Source organism: Lichenostomus cassidix, chromosome 5, assembly GCF_008360975.1.
Source record: "Lichenostomus cassidix isolate B80296 chromosome 5, HeHo_3.0, whole genome shotgun sequence".
NCBI classification, from domain to species: Eukaryota; Metazoa; Chordata; class Aves; order Passeriformes; family Meliphagidae; genus Lichenostomus; species Lichenostomus cassidix.
Window position 1 is genome coordinate 62,134,729 of NC_139486.1, and position 18,188 is coordinate 62,152,916.

The following is an 18,188-nucleotide window of genomic DNA, read 5'->3' on the forward strand; positions in this document are numbered from 1 at the left end:
AAAAGTCTTTGATTTCGGTGTGAATTTCCCTTTTTTCCTATTAAAAACACAAACTGGTCAGAGAGTCACTACCATGGCTGGAACTACCCTTGACGCTGGCACTTTTCGGCCATTTTGGCTACATCGGCCATCCCTTGAGTATTTTTGGCAGGAACTGGAACCACTGACTCATCCCTGGGCATGGTGGGCTTACGGGGAAGAGCGCAGGGGGATTGCTGGGATTGGCTGTGGGATCTTTATTTGGCACTGCCAAATGCACACAACTGTTCCCAGCAAGGCTGAGGGGAAAAGGGAGAGGGCAGGACCAGCCCCCGCAGAGGCAGCAGGATCTCCTCGCTGTGCCCCGTGGGTGGGGCAGGCTCTGAGCTTCTCACAGCCCGGAGAGCTGAGCGGGGAATGGCTGTGTGTGTTGGAAGGACATTTCCTAAAGGAGGGGTGGTCCCCTGTAGGAGGGAAGCGCCTTCCCGCCCCGCAGCAGGACCCCGCGGTGGCAGGGCAGCCGGGCCATGGCCCCTGGCTGCGGCACGTCGTGCTCCAGGAGGTTCCCAATCTTCAGGGCGGGCTGCAGTGCCCGCAGGGCATCCAGTTCCTGCAGCAGGGCTTGGCTGAAGCCCTCCGTGCTCAGCCTGGGTGTGAAGGATGCAGGAAAGAGGAGAAGGTGTTGGAGGTTGTGGGGAGGGAGGAGCTGAAGCAGCCGCGATGCAGGTGCATCCCTGCCTGTCCCGCAGCATCCGCTCCCCAGCTCGGGGATGCCGGGCGGGGAAAGGGCCGTGGCAGAGCCCTCACCCCAGGCTCCGCCGCGGGCAGGCGGGATGCCGGAGCTTGTGGCAGAGCTGCAGGACGCCGTCGGCTTGCAGCTCGTTGTCACTCAGGTCCAGGCAGGTGAGACGGGGCCCCTGCAGCAGCTGCGCAGCCAGGGCTGGGCAGCAGGCGCCCGACAGCCGGCAGCTCCCCAGCCTGTGGGGCCGAGGGAAACGGGCAAGGAGGGCTTTGGCCTCCACTTGCTGAGCTGCTCCAGGTGGGAAGGGCAGTGCAGCGGGTGAGGTCCTGGCAGCAGCAGCAGGGGCCGGTGAGGTGGGAATAGGGCAGCTCAAAAGGAACGTCTCGGAAAGACCCTCAGAGGCGGCCCGAGTGTCCCCAGGGGTATCCGTGGAGCCGGCAAGCTCCTGTCCCCTGTGCCCGAGGCAGCAGCCAGCCAGGCACACACCGCCCTCCGGTTCGGGTGCCTCCAGCCAGCGGCCCCGCTCAGCGCTCCGTGCCGTCCGTGCGTGTGTCAGCGGAGCAGTCCGGGCCCGGTGCCCGGCAGCGCGGGGGGCTGGGGCAGCGCAGCTCTTCCCGCCGCCGCACAGCGAGGGAGCGCCGCGGTGTGCTGCTGAGGAATTGCTGTGCTGCAGGTGGGTGGGGAGCAGCTGCAGTTCCAGCTGCTCGCTTTGCTCTGGCTGGGAGGCCGAGACAAGAGGCCGGGATGTGCGGACCCTTAGCATAACAAAGTGATTCAAGGGAATCAGAAGTTAAAGGATAACTTGTAGCGAGTATTTGATAGACAGCTTGATAACCTAATAAACAGAGTATTGTTTACTTGACATTCACTGTGTTTGCCAAACAAGGACTATGATACTCATGTAACCTCCATGCTCCCAAAAAATCAAATATGTTTTTGGGCCTTTGGACAGAGACTCAGAACGCATGCCTTAAAGAGGATTTCCTGTCATGATTAGAAAAGACCCCAGGAGCCTCCCCCACCCACCAAACGGATCTACACAGGCTCGAGGATATTGAAATGACTTTTGAACTCATTATAATACGAAGAGGGGACAGGTTTTACATATGTATAAGTGGATTGAGAAATTCCAGGAATGTGTAACAGTGTAACCATATATATACCGGGATATACGGGCGCGCAGGTCTTTGAAGGGCTACCTCCCATGTGCCCGGCGCTGTAACAAACCCGCCGGCTTTACAACTTAAAATTATATAGGTTGTGAAGTTTTGCCTCTTTTTCCTGAGCCAAACTGGCCAAGAGAGGGATGCGGAGAGAGACAGCAGGAGAAGAGGATCAGGAGGAAGAGAGAGACTTTGGTTGGAATGTGAGGGGTCAGAGCACAGGGACCCTTCTCGGAGGCTGCAGCTCAGGCTGATTCTGTGCTCCTGTGCAAGAGTAAGTGGATTTCTTCAGTGAGACACCTGGGAGTGTAGCATGGGTGTCTTGGATTGATGTTATGATAATCCTTTATCCCCTATCGTTGGCTTATATGCCCAAGAAAGAAAAAAAAGTGGAAAAAAATGTGTTGTCCTGTCTCTTTAACTACACCCAGCCGAAGAGAGAAACGCGGGTTGTGTAGAAAACATTTTCCCCAAGCCTCGCTCCGGGGGAGGATTCGTCGCTCGGCAGAGACTACGTGCTGGACGGAGGTCGGAGTGAGCTCTGTTCCCGTTTTTTTCCCATTTTTTTCTTTTTTCCTCGTTTGGACCCCTTCTCTTCGATCTGCTTTGCCACCCAGAGACCCAGGAGGGCGAGAGGACAGCAGAGCTCTCCAGGGAGCTCCACCCGGCCCCGGGGGGGAGAGGAGGAGAGGGGCTGCGTCTGAGGAAAAGGACTTTTTAATCAGGTTGAATAACTCCTTTTCACCTTGGTTTTCCCCTTCCCCTGTGCCCTGCAGGGCACTCTGCGTGGTTTTGTCAAATAAATACTTTTTTCTTCACTTCCATCTAAGAGGCTCTGTTGTGGGTGGGGGAGGGGGTGTCAGAGCCCTTCGCTCTCGGAGGAGAGTTTTATCATTAACCCGGGACAGTATTTGGTGCCCAACTTAGGGGGCCTTGACTACTTGTTCTACACCTTTTGTGGGGTTAGAGAAAGTGAAGAAAAACCCTAATAATTGCATTCTGGTTTTAAACGCTTGGTATTGAATTACAGCCATCCGTAGTCACTATGCTGTTTGATGGAAGGCTGTTTGATGTAATACTGTCTGTTTGGCACATAGGTTTGTTCCCCTACCAACAGGTAGGGGCAATCTTGTCCCTAATGTATAATTTCCACCAATCAGGGACACGACTCCGGCTTGTTATATTAATGTGTGTGATACTGACGATCTGTAAGAAGGTATGGGAAACAGTTAAAGATGTACATGCTCTGTTAGTTTCCTCCTCTAGTTTTAGTCACCTGTTTTGGAGTTTTGTTAGTGATATTACCCAACGTGTTAGAGAAGTAGAGGGTGAAGCTTCCTGGCTCCTCACCCATCTCTTTCCCTTTAAATCTGGTAGATCATCTTTTGAGAATATTCAGTTTCCCCTGGATGTTCAAGAGACCATTAACTTGGTAGTACAGGTGCTTTACCTAGGAGGTTGCATGTATATGATGTTCAGTTTTAGCAGAATGAGGGCTGAGAAGTCCAGAGGGGCTGAGCAGGAGCAGGCACCTAATCCAGATGTGAGGAAATTTGAATGGTGTGGAGTATGGGAGGACATAGGTAAAACTTTAAAGAAATTCTCTGATCCAATAGACTGGGAATTTCCCTCTGCACAAATCCCGAGACCAGCTGAGGTGGGGAAGTATCTGAAAGAGAAGTGCAGAAACAACTGCAGTGCAATATGTTGGGCCCTGGCATATGCTTATCGTACACTGTGGGATATTCTAGAACAGGAAGGAAGGGAGCCTAAGCCAGTGGCAGTTGCTCCTGTTACAAGGAGCAGGAAAGCCCAAGTTAAGACTGATCGCCCAGATGACAGGGGGGAGGGACCCTCAAGGTCAGCAACTGAGTCAGAGGTCATTGTTGAATCCATGAATGTGAGAGACCTTCACAGCCTAAGAAAAGATTATGTCCAACGAGGTGATGAATCTGTGATTAGTTGGTTAGTCCGTCTTTGGGATGCCGCAGGCGAAGTTACACTTCTAGATCCTACTGAGGCAAGGCATTTAGGGACTGTGTCACGTGACCCTGATATCAACCAAACTATACGAGATGGGCCTGACTGCAGCAGCCTCTGGAGACGAGCTATCAGAGCTGCGAGGGAAAGATACCTACATCCTGACGATCTCTATTCGCAACAAACCCAGTGGAGAACCATAGAACAAGAGATTCAACGCTTGAGAGAAATGGCGGTGGTAGAAATTGTCTTCTCAGAGGACATAGCAAACCCAGATCCGATTACAGACCCAGATAGGATAGAATGTACACCTGTGATGTGGCGGAAACTCCTAAAGCTTGGGCCAGCAGGGTATGCTTCTGCTTTAGCCATTATGAAGCGAGATGACGGGCATGAGACTGTGCGTGATATGACAAGGAAGCTCCGAGCGTATGCAGATGTCGTGCATAGCCCAATGAATGCAAGAATCTCAGCTGTGGAAACAAATCTGCAGAAACTAGAAAATAAGATAGAGAAGAATCATGAGAAACTCAGTAAAGAGATTAAAGACAGCCTTCTCCAAATCTCAGCAGTACAGATCAGAGGTTCTGTTACCCCACGCAGACGCTCCTCAGCTATGAGAACTGGATATATCCCTCGACGTGAGTTGTGGTATTTCCTGTGTGACAGTGGAGAAAACATGAACAGGTGGAATGGACAACCCACTGCTGTCCTGGCACGACGAGTGTGTGAATTGAAGGAGGGCAAGACTCAGAGAGGGAACTCCAGCAGAAGGGAAGTAGCTCTACTCAACATGTCTGATTCCCTTGAAGGAACCTCTAACAGGAATGCCCACCATGGTTAGAGGGGCCCTGCCTCTAGCCAGGTAGAGGCCAGGCAAAACCGAATTTTTTGGACAGTGTGGATTCGGTGGCCTGGCACATCAGAGCCACAAGAATACGAGGCTTTAGTTGACACTGGTGCACAATGCACGATAATCCCATCGCGACATGTGGGGACAGAACCTGTTTGTATTTCCGGCGTGACAGGAGGATCACAAGACTTGACCCTGGTGAAAGCTGAGGTGAGCCTGACTGGAAGAGAGTGGAAAGAACATTCCATTGGGACTGGCCCAGAGGCTCCATGTATTTTGGGTATAGACTTCCTCCGAAATGGATATTTCAAAGACCCAAAGGGACTCAAGTGGGCGTTTGGGATAGCTGCTTGTCATGGGTTCGAGACAAGGACATTTGCCAGGAAGACCCACGAAACAAAGGCAAACAGGCTTCAAGCTTAAAGTTGCAACAAGTGTTTAATTACCTAACAGAGTTGGAGGATAAATGCAGGCTAAAATAAACTTTTCATACAGTTTTTTGTTCAGTCCCCCCTCCCTCTTAAGAACCTATAGTATTCACCCCTTTTCCTCCTTTACAATCCACAAGCCGGGTGGGGGGGGCAGGGTGTGGGGTCTCTTTTCAGTCCACAGAGCAGATTCTCAAATTTATTCATCACTACAATTCCTCTACTACAAATACTCTTTATCTCTACTTGTCTCTCTCTCCCCAGACAGTTTTCTGCTCTCACCCCCACCCTCTTAAGAAGCAGTCTCTGCACTCACCCCCTCCCCCTTTCCCTCTTTCCAAACCAGCAACACAGACAGGGGGCAGGTTGAGGGGTCCTCTGGTCAGTCCAATCAGGAAAAGAGGTTCTCTACTTAGCCACGGGGTCCTTCCCATGAGAGACAGTCCTCTGGGAACTTCTTTGGCGTGGGTCCAATCTCATGAGCAACATCCCGCCCAAAATTCTGCTGCAATATGAGTCTTTTTGTCCCTAGGGTGCTGTGCAGACTCTCCCGAGCTGAGGCCAGGCTGCTTCCATGCCAGGAGCAAGGCCTTTCTCTCCCTTGCAAGGCCTTTGCAGTTTTAACTCTTAAATGAGACTCCCACTGGTTCACAGTCTTTTCCAGGCATCCACCTGCCCTTCTGGCGTGGGCTGTGGGCAAAATTTCTGCACTCCTGTGGACTCCATGGGCTGCAGGGGGACCTCCCGCCCCCCATGGCCTTCACTGTGGCTAGCAGAGGGTTTTTCAGCTCCAACACTGGAGTACTTCCTCCCCCACCTTTTTCACTGACCTTGGCACTCTCCATGCTGTTCTCCCTCTACATATTTTCACCGCCACCTCCTCCTCCTCCACCTACAAAGAAGTGAAAGAAGTGCGCGCCTGCTTTGTTTTGAATTTTTCTTAAATAAGTTTTCACAGAGGCGTAACCAGCACCTCCAATTGGCCCAAACTTGGCCGGCAGCATGTCCATCACCTTCAGAGCCATCAGAGATTGGCTCTGCTGGACTTGATGTAAAAACGTCCAGAACTTGCACTCAGGACACACAGGAGCCATCTTTGTGCCACACCCCACCCCTCAGACACCTCCCTAGGCCTACTAGAACAGCTTCTGAGGGGTCCAAATTTCTCCTACATGTTAAAAACACCTCACTGATGTTTTGGGCCAATCAAAACCACCACACTGCTGTAGAGACAGAGGGCATAAAACAATTGAACACCTTGCCTGGACTGTCAGAGAACCCATCTGCAGTAGGACTCCTGAAAGGGGAAGAGCAACAAGTACAGATTGCAACCTCCATTGTGCACCGCCGACAGTACCGGACAACTCGTGATGCCGTGATTCCCATTCACAAACTAATCCGTGAGCTGGAGAGCCAAGGGGTGGTCAGCAGGACCCACTCATCCTTTAACAGCCCCATCTGGCCTGTGCGAAAATCTGATGGAGAATGGAGATTGCCTGTGGACTATCGTGCCTTGAATGAGGTGACTCCACCTCTGAGTGCTGCTGTGCCAGATATGCTGGAGCTCCAGTGTGAGCTAGAGTCCAAAGCAGCAAAGTGGTATGCCACTATTGACATTGCAAATGCATTTTTCTCCATTCCTCTGGCAGCAGAGTGCAGACCTCAGTTTGCTTTCACCTGGAGGGGCGTGCAGTACACGTGGAACCGACTGCCCCAGGGGTGGAAACACAGTCCCACCATTTGTCATGGACTGACCCAGGCTGCATTGGAAAAGGGTGGGGCTCCAGAACATTTGCAATACATTGATGACATCATTGTGTGGGGGGACACAGCAGAAGAAGTATTTGAGAAAGGAAAGGAAATCATCCAGATTCTCCTGGAAGCCGGTTTCGCTATAAAAAAGAGCAAAGTCAAAGGGCCTGCCGAAGAGATCCAGTTCCTAGGAGTGAAGTGGCAAGATGGACGGCGTCAGATTCCTATTGAGGTTATCAATAAAATCATCACAATGTCCCCCCCAACCAACAAGAAGGAGATGCAAGCTTTCCTGGGAGCTATAGGCTTTTGGAGAATGCACATCCCTGAGTACAGCCAGATTGTGAGTCCTCTCTACCTGGTTACCTGTAAGAAAAATGATTTCCACTGGGGCCCTGAACAGCAGCATGCTTTCACCCAGATCAAGCAGGAGATTGCTCATGCAGTAGCCCTTGGCCCAGTCAGGACAGGGCCAGAAGCAAAGAATGTGCTTTACTCTGCAGCTGGGAGCCATGGCCTGTCCTGGAGCCTTTGGCAGAAGGTGCCTGGTGAGACTCGGGGTCGTCCATTGGGATTTTGGAGCCGAAGTTACAGAGGGTCTGAAGCCAACTACACCCCAACAGAGAAAGAAATCCTAGCAGCATATGAAGGAGTCTAAGCTGCCTCAGAGGTAATTGGCACAGAAGCACAACTCCTCCTGGCACCTCGACTACCAGTGCTGGGGTGGATGTTTAAAGCAGAGGTTCCCTCTACTCATCATGCCACCAATGGCACGTGGAGCAAATGGATTGCCCTTATCACACAGCGTGCCCGTATGGGAAATCTGAATCGCCCTGGTGTAAGAATATACTCCGTGGGGTTTAGTTTTGGGGATAAAATAGGGAAAAGAGATCTCTAAAGATGAGTTTTAGAACGTGAGGGTTTATTGCAGAAGAGCATGGGCGTGAGAGGCCTGCTGGGCTGCAAGATGCACCCCAAAGCAGGCCAGAGAAAAGAGAGAGAGAGAGAGCAGAAAGAAGAGAGTAAAAGAGAGTGATTTGCTGTTTACAATGCAATAAATCATCTTCTCTGTTGAATATTCTAATTCCCTTTCACCAATCTAAGACAAGCTACAAACTCTACAGCATTTACATACAACCTATAAGAATCATCACATTACCATACAAGGTCATGTTTCACACCTTAAAAAACTACCTTTTTTGGGATTTCTACCAGGCAGGTAGGGTCTGCTCTGACCTTTGGACCTGCCTGGGCAGAGGGCATTGTTCTATCAAGAGGGGGGATTACCTTCGTGGCCATACCATTGTTTTTTAGTTACTCTACAACTCGAACCTTGTCTTCATTTCAATATCGCTCATATTTTCCATATCCTCAACATCTCTTGCAAGGTAATCATATCTATAAGGCTTTCCTATTTCATCTTCCCCAACACCCTGGGATTTTGGAAATAATTACAAATTGGCCTGAAGGTGAAAATTTTAGTCTGATTGAGGAAGAGGAGCTGGAACAGGTGACCCGTGCAGAGGAAGCTCCACCATACAACCAACTGCCAGCAGACGAAACACGCTATGCTCTTTTCACTGATGGTTCCTGTCATCTTATAGGGACAAAACGAAAATGGAAAGCAGCTGTGTGGAGCCCCACACGACGGGTTGCAGAAGCTAGGGAAGAAGAGGGAGGATCGAGCCAATTCGCTGAGCTCAAAGCCGTTCAGTTAGCCCTGGACATTGCTGAAAGAGAGAAATGGCCAAAGCTCTACCTTCATTCTGATTCATGGATGGCAGCCAATGCTCTGTGGGGTTGGCTGGAAAAGTGGAAGAAGGCTGGTTGGCAGCGTAGGGGAAAACCAGTTTGGGCAGCTGAAGAGTGGAAAGACATCGCTAGCGGGGCAGAGAGACTACCTGTGAAGGTCCGCCATGTAGACGCCCATGTCCCCAAGAGTCGAGCTAATGAGGAACACCGAAACAACGAACAGGTAGATCAGGCTGCAAAGATAAAGGTGTCCCAGGTAGACTTGGATTGGCAGCATAAAGGAGATTTATTCCTAGATCGATGGGCCCATGATGCCTCAGGCCATCAGGGCAGAGATGCCACCTATAAGTGGGCACGAGACCGAGGGGTGGATCTAACCATGGACTGTATCTCCCAGGTAATCCATAATTGTGAGACGTGTGCTGCCATCAAGCAAGCCAAGCGGGTGAAACCCCTGTGGTATGGTGGGAGGTGGTCTAAATATAAGTATGGAGAGGCCTGGCAGATTGATTACATCACACTGCCTCAAACCCGCCATGGCAAGCGCTACGTGCTCACAATGGTAGAAGCCACCACGGGGTGGCTGGAAACCTACCCTGAGCCTCATGCCACTGCCCGTAACACCATCCTGGGCCTTGAGAACCAAGTCCTGTGGAGGCATGGTACCCCTGAGAGAATTGAGTCAGATAACGGAACTCGTTTTAAAAATAGCCTCATAAACAACTGGGCTAGAGACCATGGCATTGAGTGGGTGTACCACATTCCCTATCATGCACCAGCCGCTGGCAAAGTGGAACGGTATCATGGACTGTTAAAAACCACCCTAAAGGCATTGGGTGGGGGAACTTATAAGAATTGGGAGCGACATTTAGCAGAGGCCACCTGGTTAGTCAATACCCGAGGCTCCATCAACCGAGCAGGTCCTGCCCAATCTCAGCTTCTACATACAGTGGATGGAGATAAGGTCCCAGCAGTACATACCAGAGGCTTGTTAGGGAAAACTGTCTGGATTGGTTCTGTCTCACATAAAGACAAACCCATCCGTGGGCTTGTCTTTGCTCAGGGACCAGGGTGTACTTGGTGGATAATGCAGGAAGATGGAAAAACACGATGTGTCCCTCAGGGAAATTTAATTTTGGGTGAAGGCCACATGTAAGGTTGGGATGGCAACATATCACCGTTCACCGAATGACATTATTTGTACATAGTTATGTGTATATATGTATATGTGTATATATGTATATGTGTATATATGTATATGTGTATGTATGTATATATGTGTATATATGTGTGTGTGTGTGTGTATGTGTTTAAAGTTGGAAGATGTTAGGGTGGGCCTTAAGCCAACGCTATGGAATAAGGGGTGGAATGTTTTGGATTGATGTTATGATAATCCTTTATCCCCTATCGTTGGCTTATATGCCCAAGAAAGAAAAAAATGTGGGAAAAAATGTGTGGTCCTGTCTCTTTAACTACACCCAGCCGAAGAGAGAAACGCGGGTTGTGTAGAAAACATTTTCTCCAAGCCTCGCTCCGGGGGAGTATTCGTGGCTCGGCAGAGACTGCGTGCTGGACGGAGGTCGGAGTGAGCTCTGTTGCCGTTTTTTTCCCATTTTTTTCTTTTTTCCTCGTTTGGACCCCTTCTCTTCGATCTGCTTTGCCACCCAGAGACCCAGGAGGGCCAGAGGACAGCAGAGCTCTCCAGGGAGCTCCACCCGGCCCCGGCGGGGAGAGGAGGAGAGGGGCTGCGTCTGAGGAAAAGGACTTTTTAATCAGGTTGAATAACTCCTTTTCACCTTGGTTTTCCCCTTCCCCTGTGCCCTGCAGGGCACTCTGCGTGATTTTGTCAAAGAAATAGTTTTTTCTTCACTTCCATCTAAGAGGCTCTGTTGTGGGTGGGGGAGGGGGTGTCAGGGCCCTTCGCTCTCGGAGGAGAGAGAATTTTATCATTAACCCGGGACAGTATTTGGCGCCCAATTTAGGGGGCCTTCATTACTTGTTCTACACCTTTTGTGGGGTTAGAGAAAGTGAAGAAAAACCCTAATAATTGCATTCTTGTTTTAAACGCTTGGTATTGAATTACAGCCATCAGTAGTCACTCTGCTGTTTGATGGGAGGTTGTTTGATGTAATACTGTCTGTTTGGCACATAGGTTTGTTCCCCTACCAACAGGTAGGGGCAATCTTGTCCCTAATGTATCATTTCCACCAATCAGGGACACGACTCCGGCTTGTTATAGTAATGTGTGTGATACTGACGATCTGTAAGAAGGTATGGGAAACAGTTAAAGATGTACATGCTCTGTTAGTTTCCTCCTCTAGTTTTAGTAACCTGTTTTGGAGTTTTGTTAGTCATATTACCCAACCTGTTAGAGAAGTAGAGGGTGAAGCTTCCTGGCTCCTCACCCATCTCTTTCCCTTTAAATCTGGTAGATCATCTTTTGAGAATATTCAGTTTGCCCTGGATGTTCAAGAGACCATTAACTTGGTAGTACAGGTGCTTTACCTAGGAGGTTGCATGTGTATGATGTTCAGTTTTACCAGAATGAGGGCTGAGAAGTCCAGAGGGGCTGAGCGGGAGCAGGCACTTCATCCAGATGTGAGGAAATTTGAATGGTGTGGAGTATGGGAGGACATAGGTAAAACTTTAAAGAAATTCTCTGATCCAATAGACTGGGAATTTCCCCCTGGACAAATCCCGAGACCAGCTGAGGTGGGGAAGTATCTGAAAGAGAAGTGCAGAGACAACTGCAGTGCAATATGTTGGGCCCTGGCATATGCTTATCGTACACTGTGGGATATTCTAGAACAGGAAGGAAGGGAGCCTAAGCCAGTGGCAGTTGCTCCTGTTACAAGGAGCAGGAAATCCCAAGTTAAGACTGATCGCCCAGATGACAGTGGGGAGGGACCCTCAAGGTCAGCAACTGAGTCAGAGGTCATTGTTGAATCCATGAATGTGAGAGACCTTCACAGCCTAAGAAAAGATTATGTCCAACGAGATGATGAATCTGTGTTTAGTTGGTTAGTCCATCTTTGGGATGCTGCAGGCGAAGTTACACTTCTAGATCCTACTGAGGCAAGGCATTTAGGGACTGTGTCACGTGACCCAGGTATCAACCAAACTGTACGAGATGGGCCTGACTGCAGCAGCCTCTGGAGACGAGCTATCAGAGCAGCGAGGGAAAGATACCTACATCCCGACGATCTCTATTCGCAACAAACCCAGTGGAGAACCATAGAACAAGAGATTCAAGGCTTGAGAGAAATGGCGGTGGTAGAAATTGTCTTCTCAGAGGACATAGCAAACCCAGATCCGATTATAGACCCAGATAGGATAGAATATACACCTGTGATGTGGCGGAAACTCCTAAAGCTTGGGCCATCAGGGTATGCTTCTGTTTTAGCCATTATGAAGCGAGATGACAGGCATGAGACTGTGCGTGATATGACAAGGAAACTCCGAGCATATGCAGATGTCGTGCATAGCCCAATGAATGCAAGAATCTCAGCTGTGGAAACACATCTGCAGAAACTAGAAAATAAGATAGAGAAGAATCATGAGAAACTCAGTAAAGAGATTAAAGACAGCCTTCTCCAAATCTCAGCAGTACAGATCAGAGGTTCTGTTACCCCACGCAGACGCTCCTCAGCTATGAGAACTGGATATATCCCTCGACGTGAGTTGTGGTATTTCCTGTGTGACAGTGGAGAAAACATGAACAGGTGGGATGGACAACCCACTGCTGTCCTGGCACGACGAGTGCGTGAATTGAAGGAGGGCAAGACTCAGAGAGGGAACTCCACCAGAAGGGAAGTAGCTCTACTCAACATGTCTGATTCCCTTGAAGGAACCTCTAACATGAATGCCCACCATGGTTAGAGGGGCCCTGCCTCTAGCCAGGTAGAGGCCAGGCAAAACCGAATTTTTTGGACAGTGTGGATTCGGTGGCCTGGCACATCAGAGCCACAAGAATACGAGGCTTTAGTTGACACTGGTGCACAATGCACGATAATCCCATCGCGACATGTGGGGACAGAACCTGTTTGTATTTCCGGCGTGACAGGAGGATCACAAGACTTGACCCTGGTGAAAGCTGAGGTGAGCCTGACTGGAAGAGAGTGGAAAGAACATTCCATTGTGACTGGCCCAGAGGCTCCATGTATTTTGGGTATAGACTTCCTCCGAAATGGATATTTCAAAGACCCAAAGAGACTCAAGTGGGCATTTGGGATAGCTGCTTGTCATGGGTTCGAGACAAGGACATTTGCCAGGAGGACGCATGAAAAAAAGGCAAACAGGCTTCAAGCTTAAAGTTGCAACAAGTGTTTAATTACCTAACAGAGTTGGAGGATAAATGCAGGCCAAAATAAACTTTTCATACAGTTTTTTGTTCAATCCCCCCTCCCTCTTAAGAACCTATAGTATTCACCCCTTTTCCTCCTTTACAGTCAACAAGCTGGGTGGGGGGGCAGGGTGTGGGACCTCTTTTCAGTCCACAGAGCAGATTTTCAAATTTATTCATCACTACAATTCTTCTACTACAAATACTCTTTATGTCTACTTGTCTCTCTCTCTCTCTCCAGACAGTTTTCTGCTCTCACCCCCACCCTCTTAAGAAGCAGTCTCTGCTCTCACCTTCCCCCCTTTCCCTCTTTCCAAACCAGGAACACAGACAGGGGGCAGGTTGAGGGGTCCTCTGGTCAGTCCAATCAGGAAAAGAGGTTCTCTACTCAGCCAGGGCTCCTTCTCACGAGACACAGTCCTCTGAGAACTTCTTTGGCGTGGGTCCAATCTCATGAGCAACATCTCGCCTGAATCCTGCTGCAATATGAGTCTTTTTGTCCATAGGGTGCTGTGCAGACTCTCCCGAGCTGAGGCCAGGCTGCTTCCATCCCAGGAGAAAGGAAAAGGCCTTTCTCTCCCTTGCAAGGCCTTTGCAGTTTTAACTCTTAAATGAGACTCCCACTGGTTCACAGTCTTTTCCAGGCATCCACCTGCCCTTCTGGCGTGGGCTGTGGGCAGAATTTCTGCACTCCTGTGGACTCCATGGGCTGCAGGGGGACCTCCTGCCCCTCCATGGCCTTCACTGTGGCTAGCAGAGGGTTTTCAGCTCCAGCACTGGAGCACCTCCTCCTCCACCTTCTTCACTGACCTTGGCACTCTCCATGCTGTTCTCCCTCTACATATTTTCACCTCCACCTCCTCCTCCTCCAACTACAAAGTGAAAGAAGTGCGTGCCTGCTTTGTTTTGAATTTTTCTTAAATAAGTTTTCACAGAGGCGTAACCAGCACCTCCAATTGGCCCAAACTTGGCCGGCAGCATGTCCATCACCTTCAGAGCCATCAGAGATTGGCTCTGCTGGACTTGATGTAAAAACTTACAGAATTTGCACTCACGACACACAGGAGCCATCTTTGTGCCACACCCCACCCCTCAGACACCTCCCTAGGCCTACTAGAACAGCTTCTGAGGGGTCCAAATTTCTGCTAGATGTTAAAAACACTTCACTGATGTTTTGGGCCAATCAAAACCACCACACTGCTGTAGAGACAGAGGGCATAAAACAATTGAACACCTTGCCTGGACTGTCAGAGAACCCATCTGCAGTAGGACTCCTGAAAGGGGAATAGCAACAAGTACAGATTGCAACCTCCATTGTGCACCGCCGACAGTACCGGACAACTCGTGATGCCGTGATTCCCATTCACAAACTAATCCGTGAGCTGGAGAGCCAAGGGGTGGTCAGCAGGACCCACTCATCCTTTAACAGCCCCATCTGGCCTGTGCACAAATCTGAAGGAGAATGGAGATTGACTGTGGACTATCGTGCCTTGAATGAGGTGACTCCACCTCTGAGTGCTGCTGTGCTAGGTATGCCGGAGCTCCAGTATGAGCTAGAGTCCAAAGCAGCAAAGTGGTATGCCACTATTGACATTGCAAATGCATTTTTCTCCATTCCTGTGGCAGCAGAGTGCAGGCCTCAGTTTGCTTTCACCTGGAGGGGCGTGCAGTACACATGGAACCGACTGCCCCAGGGGTGGAAACACAGTCCCACCATCTGCCATGGACTGATCCAGGCTGCATTGGAAAAGGGTGGGGCTCCAGAACATTTGCAATACATTGATGACATCATTGTGTGGGGGGACACAGCAGAAGAAGTATTTGAGAAAGGAAAGGAAATCATCCAGATTCTCCTGGAAGCCGGTTTCGCTATAAAAAAAGAGCAGTCAAAGGGCCTGCCAAAGAGATCCAGTTCCTAGGAGTGAAGTGGCAAGATGGACGGCGTCAGATTCCTACTGAGGTTATCAATAAAATCATCACAATGTCCCCCCCATCCAACAAGAAGGAGATGCAAGCTTTCCTGGGAGCTATAGGCTTTTGGAGAATGCAGATCCCGGAGTACAGCCAGATTGTGAGTCCTCTCTACCTGGTTACCCGTAAGAAAAATGATTTCCACTGGGGCCCTGAACAACAGCATGCTTTCACCCACATCAAGCAGGAGATTGCTCATGCAGTAGTCCTTGGCCCAGTCAGGACAGGGCCAGAAGCAAAGAGAGTGCTTTACTCTGCAGCTGGGAGCCATGGCCTGTCCTGGAGCCTTTGGCAGAAGGTGCCTGGTGAGACTCGGGGTCGTCCATTGGGATTTTGGAGCCGAAGTTACAGAGGGTCTGAAGCCAACTACACCCCAACAGAGAAAGAAATCCTAGCAGCATACGAAGGAGTCCAAGCTGCCTCAGAGGTAATTGGCACAGAAGCACAACTCCTCCTGGCACCTCGACTACCAGTGCTGGGGTGGATGTTTAAAGCAGAGGCTCCCTCTACTCATCATGCCACCAATGGCACGTGGAGCAAATGGATTGCCCTTATCACACAGTGCGCCCGTATGGGAAATCTGAATTGCCCTGGTGTAAGAATATACTCCGTGGGGTTTAGTTATGGGGATAAAATAGGGACAAGAGATCTCTAAAGATGAGTTTTAGAACGTGAGGTTTTATTGCGAAAGATCATGGGCGCGAGAGGCCTGCTGGGCTGCAAGACGCAGCCCAAAGCAGGCCAGAGAAAAGAGAGCAGAAAGAAGAGAGTAAAAGAGAGCGATTTGCTGTTTACAATGCAATAAATCATCTTCTCTGTTGAATATTCTAATTCCCTTTCACCAATCTAAGACAAGCTACAAACTCTACAGCATTTACATACAACCTATAAGAATCATCACATTACCATACAGGGTCATGTTTCAAACCTTTAAAAAACTGCCTTTTTTGGGATTTCTACCAGGCAGGTAGGGTCTGCTATCAAGAGGGGGGATTACCTTCGTGGCCATACCATTGTTTTTTAGTTACTCTACAACTCGAACCTTGTCTGCATTTCAATATCGCTCATATTTTCCATATCCTCAACATCTCTTGCAAGGTAATCATACCTATAAGGCTTTCCTATTTCATCTTCCCCAACACCCTGGGATTTTGGAAATAATTACAAATTGGCCTGAAGGTGAAAATTTTAGTCTGATTGAAAAGAGGAGCTGGAGCAGGTGACCCGTGCAGAGGAAGCTCCACCATACAACCAACTGCCAGCAGACGAAACACGCTATGCTCTTTTCACTGATGGTTCCTGTCGTCTTGTAGGGACAAAACAAAAATGGAAAGCAGCTGTGTGGAGCCCCACATGATGGGTTGCAGAAGCTAGGCAAGAAGAGGGAGGATCGAGCCAATTCGCTGAGCTCAAAGCCGTTCAGTTAGCCCTGGACATTGCTGAAAGAGAGAAATGGCCAAAGCTCTACCTTCATACTGATTCATGGATGGTAACCAATGCTCTGTGGGGTTGGCTGGAAAAGTGGAAGAAGGCTGGTTGGCAGCGTAGGGGGAAAACCAATTTGGGCAGCTGAAGAGTGGAAAGACATCGCTAGCGGGGCAGAGAGACTACCTGTGAAGGTCCGCCATGTAGACGCCCATGTCCCCAAGAGTCGAGCTAATGAGGAACACCGAAACAACGAACAGGTAGATCAGGCTGCAAAGAGTATCCCAGGTAGACTTGGATTGGCAGCATAAAGGAGATTTATTCCTAGCTCGATGGGCCCATGATGCCTCAGGCCATCAGGGCAGAGATGCCACCTATAAGTGGGCATGAGACCGAGGGGTGGATCTAACCATGGACTGTATCTCCCAGGTAATCCATAATTGTGAGACGTGTGCTGCCATCAAGCAAGCCAAGCGGGTGAAACCCCTGTGGTATGGTGGAAGGTGGTCTAAATATAAGTATGGAGAGGCCTGGCAGATTGATTACATCACACTGCCTCAAACCCGCCATGGCAAGCGCTATGTGCTCACAATGGTAGAAGCCACCACGGGGTGGCTGGAAACCTACCCTGTGCCTCATGCCACTGCCCGTAACACCATCCTGGGCCTTGAAAACCAAGTCCTGTGGAGGCATGGTACCCCTGAGAGAATTGAGTCAGATAACAGAACTCATTTGAAAAATAGCCTCATAAACAACTGGGCTAGAGACCATGGCATTGAGTAGGTGTACCACATTCCCTATCATGCACCAGCCGCTGGCAAAGTGGAACGGTATAATGGACTGTTAAAAACCACCCTAAAGGCATTGGGTGGGGGAACTTATAAGAATTGGGAGCGACATTTAGCAGAGGCCACCTGGTTAGTCAATACCCGAGGCTCCATCAACCAAGCAGGTCCTGCCCAATCTGAGCTTCTACATACAGTGGATGGAGATAAGGTCCCAGCAGTACATGCCAGAGGCTTGTTAGGGAAAACTGTCTGCATTGATTCTGCCTCACATAAAGACAAACCCATCCGTGGGCTTGTCTTTGCTCAGGGACCAGGGTGTACTTGGTGGATAATGCAGGAAGGTGGAAAAACATGATGTGTCCCTCAGGGAAATTTAATTCTGGGTGAAGGCCACATGTAAGGTTGGGATGGCAACATACCGCCGTTCACCGAATGACATTATTTGTACATAGTTACGTGTATATATGTATATGTGTATATATGTATATGTGTATGTATGTATATATGTGTATATATGTGTGTGTGTGTTTAAAGTTGGAAGATGTTAGGGTGGGCTTTAAGCCAACGCTATGGAATAAGGGGTGGAATGTCTTGGATTGATGTTATGATAATCCTTTATCCCCTATCGTTGGCTTATATGCCCAAGAAAGAAAAAAATGTGGAAAAAAAAGTGTGGTCCTGTCTCTTTAACTACACCCAGCCGAAGAGAGAAACGCGGGTTGTGTAGAAAACATTTTCCCCAAGCCTCGCTCCGAGGGAAGATTCGTGGCTCGGCAGAGACTGCGTGCTGGACGGAGGTCGGAGTGAGCTCTGTTCCCGTTTTTTTCCCATTTTTTTCTTTTTTCCTCGTTTGGACCCCTTCTCTTCGATCTGCTTTGCCACCTGGAGACCCAGGAGGGCCAGAGGACAGCAGAGCTCTCCAGGGAGCTCCACCCGGCCCCGGGGGGGAGAGGAGGAGAGGGGCTGCGTCTGAGGAAAAGGACTTTTTAATCAGGTTGAATAACTCCTTTTCA

The 18,188-nt window shown here is 49.6% G+C and overlaps 1 protein-coding gene and 1 long non-coding RNA gene across 2 annotated transcripts in view; one reads left to right on the forward strand and one right to left on the reverse strand.

Moving 5' to 3' along the window:
• Positions 1-18,188, forward strand: part of LOC146436999 (uncharacterized) — a 99,185-nt gene that overhangs the window by 9,379 nt on the left and 71,618 nt on the right. The window lies entirely within an intron of this gene.
• LOC146437001 (uncharacterized) lies at positions 425-1,521 on the reverse strand. Its single transcript, XM_085063770.1, has 2 exons — positions 787-1,521; positions 425-626 (listed from the first exon to the last, which is right to left on the reverse strand). Exons 1-2 carry the CDS (start codon positions 1,482-1,484, stop codon positions 425-427), a joined length of 900 nt encoding a protein of 299 aa, XP_084919896.1. The 5' UTR covers positions 1,485-1,521.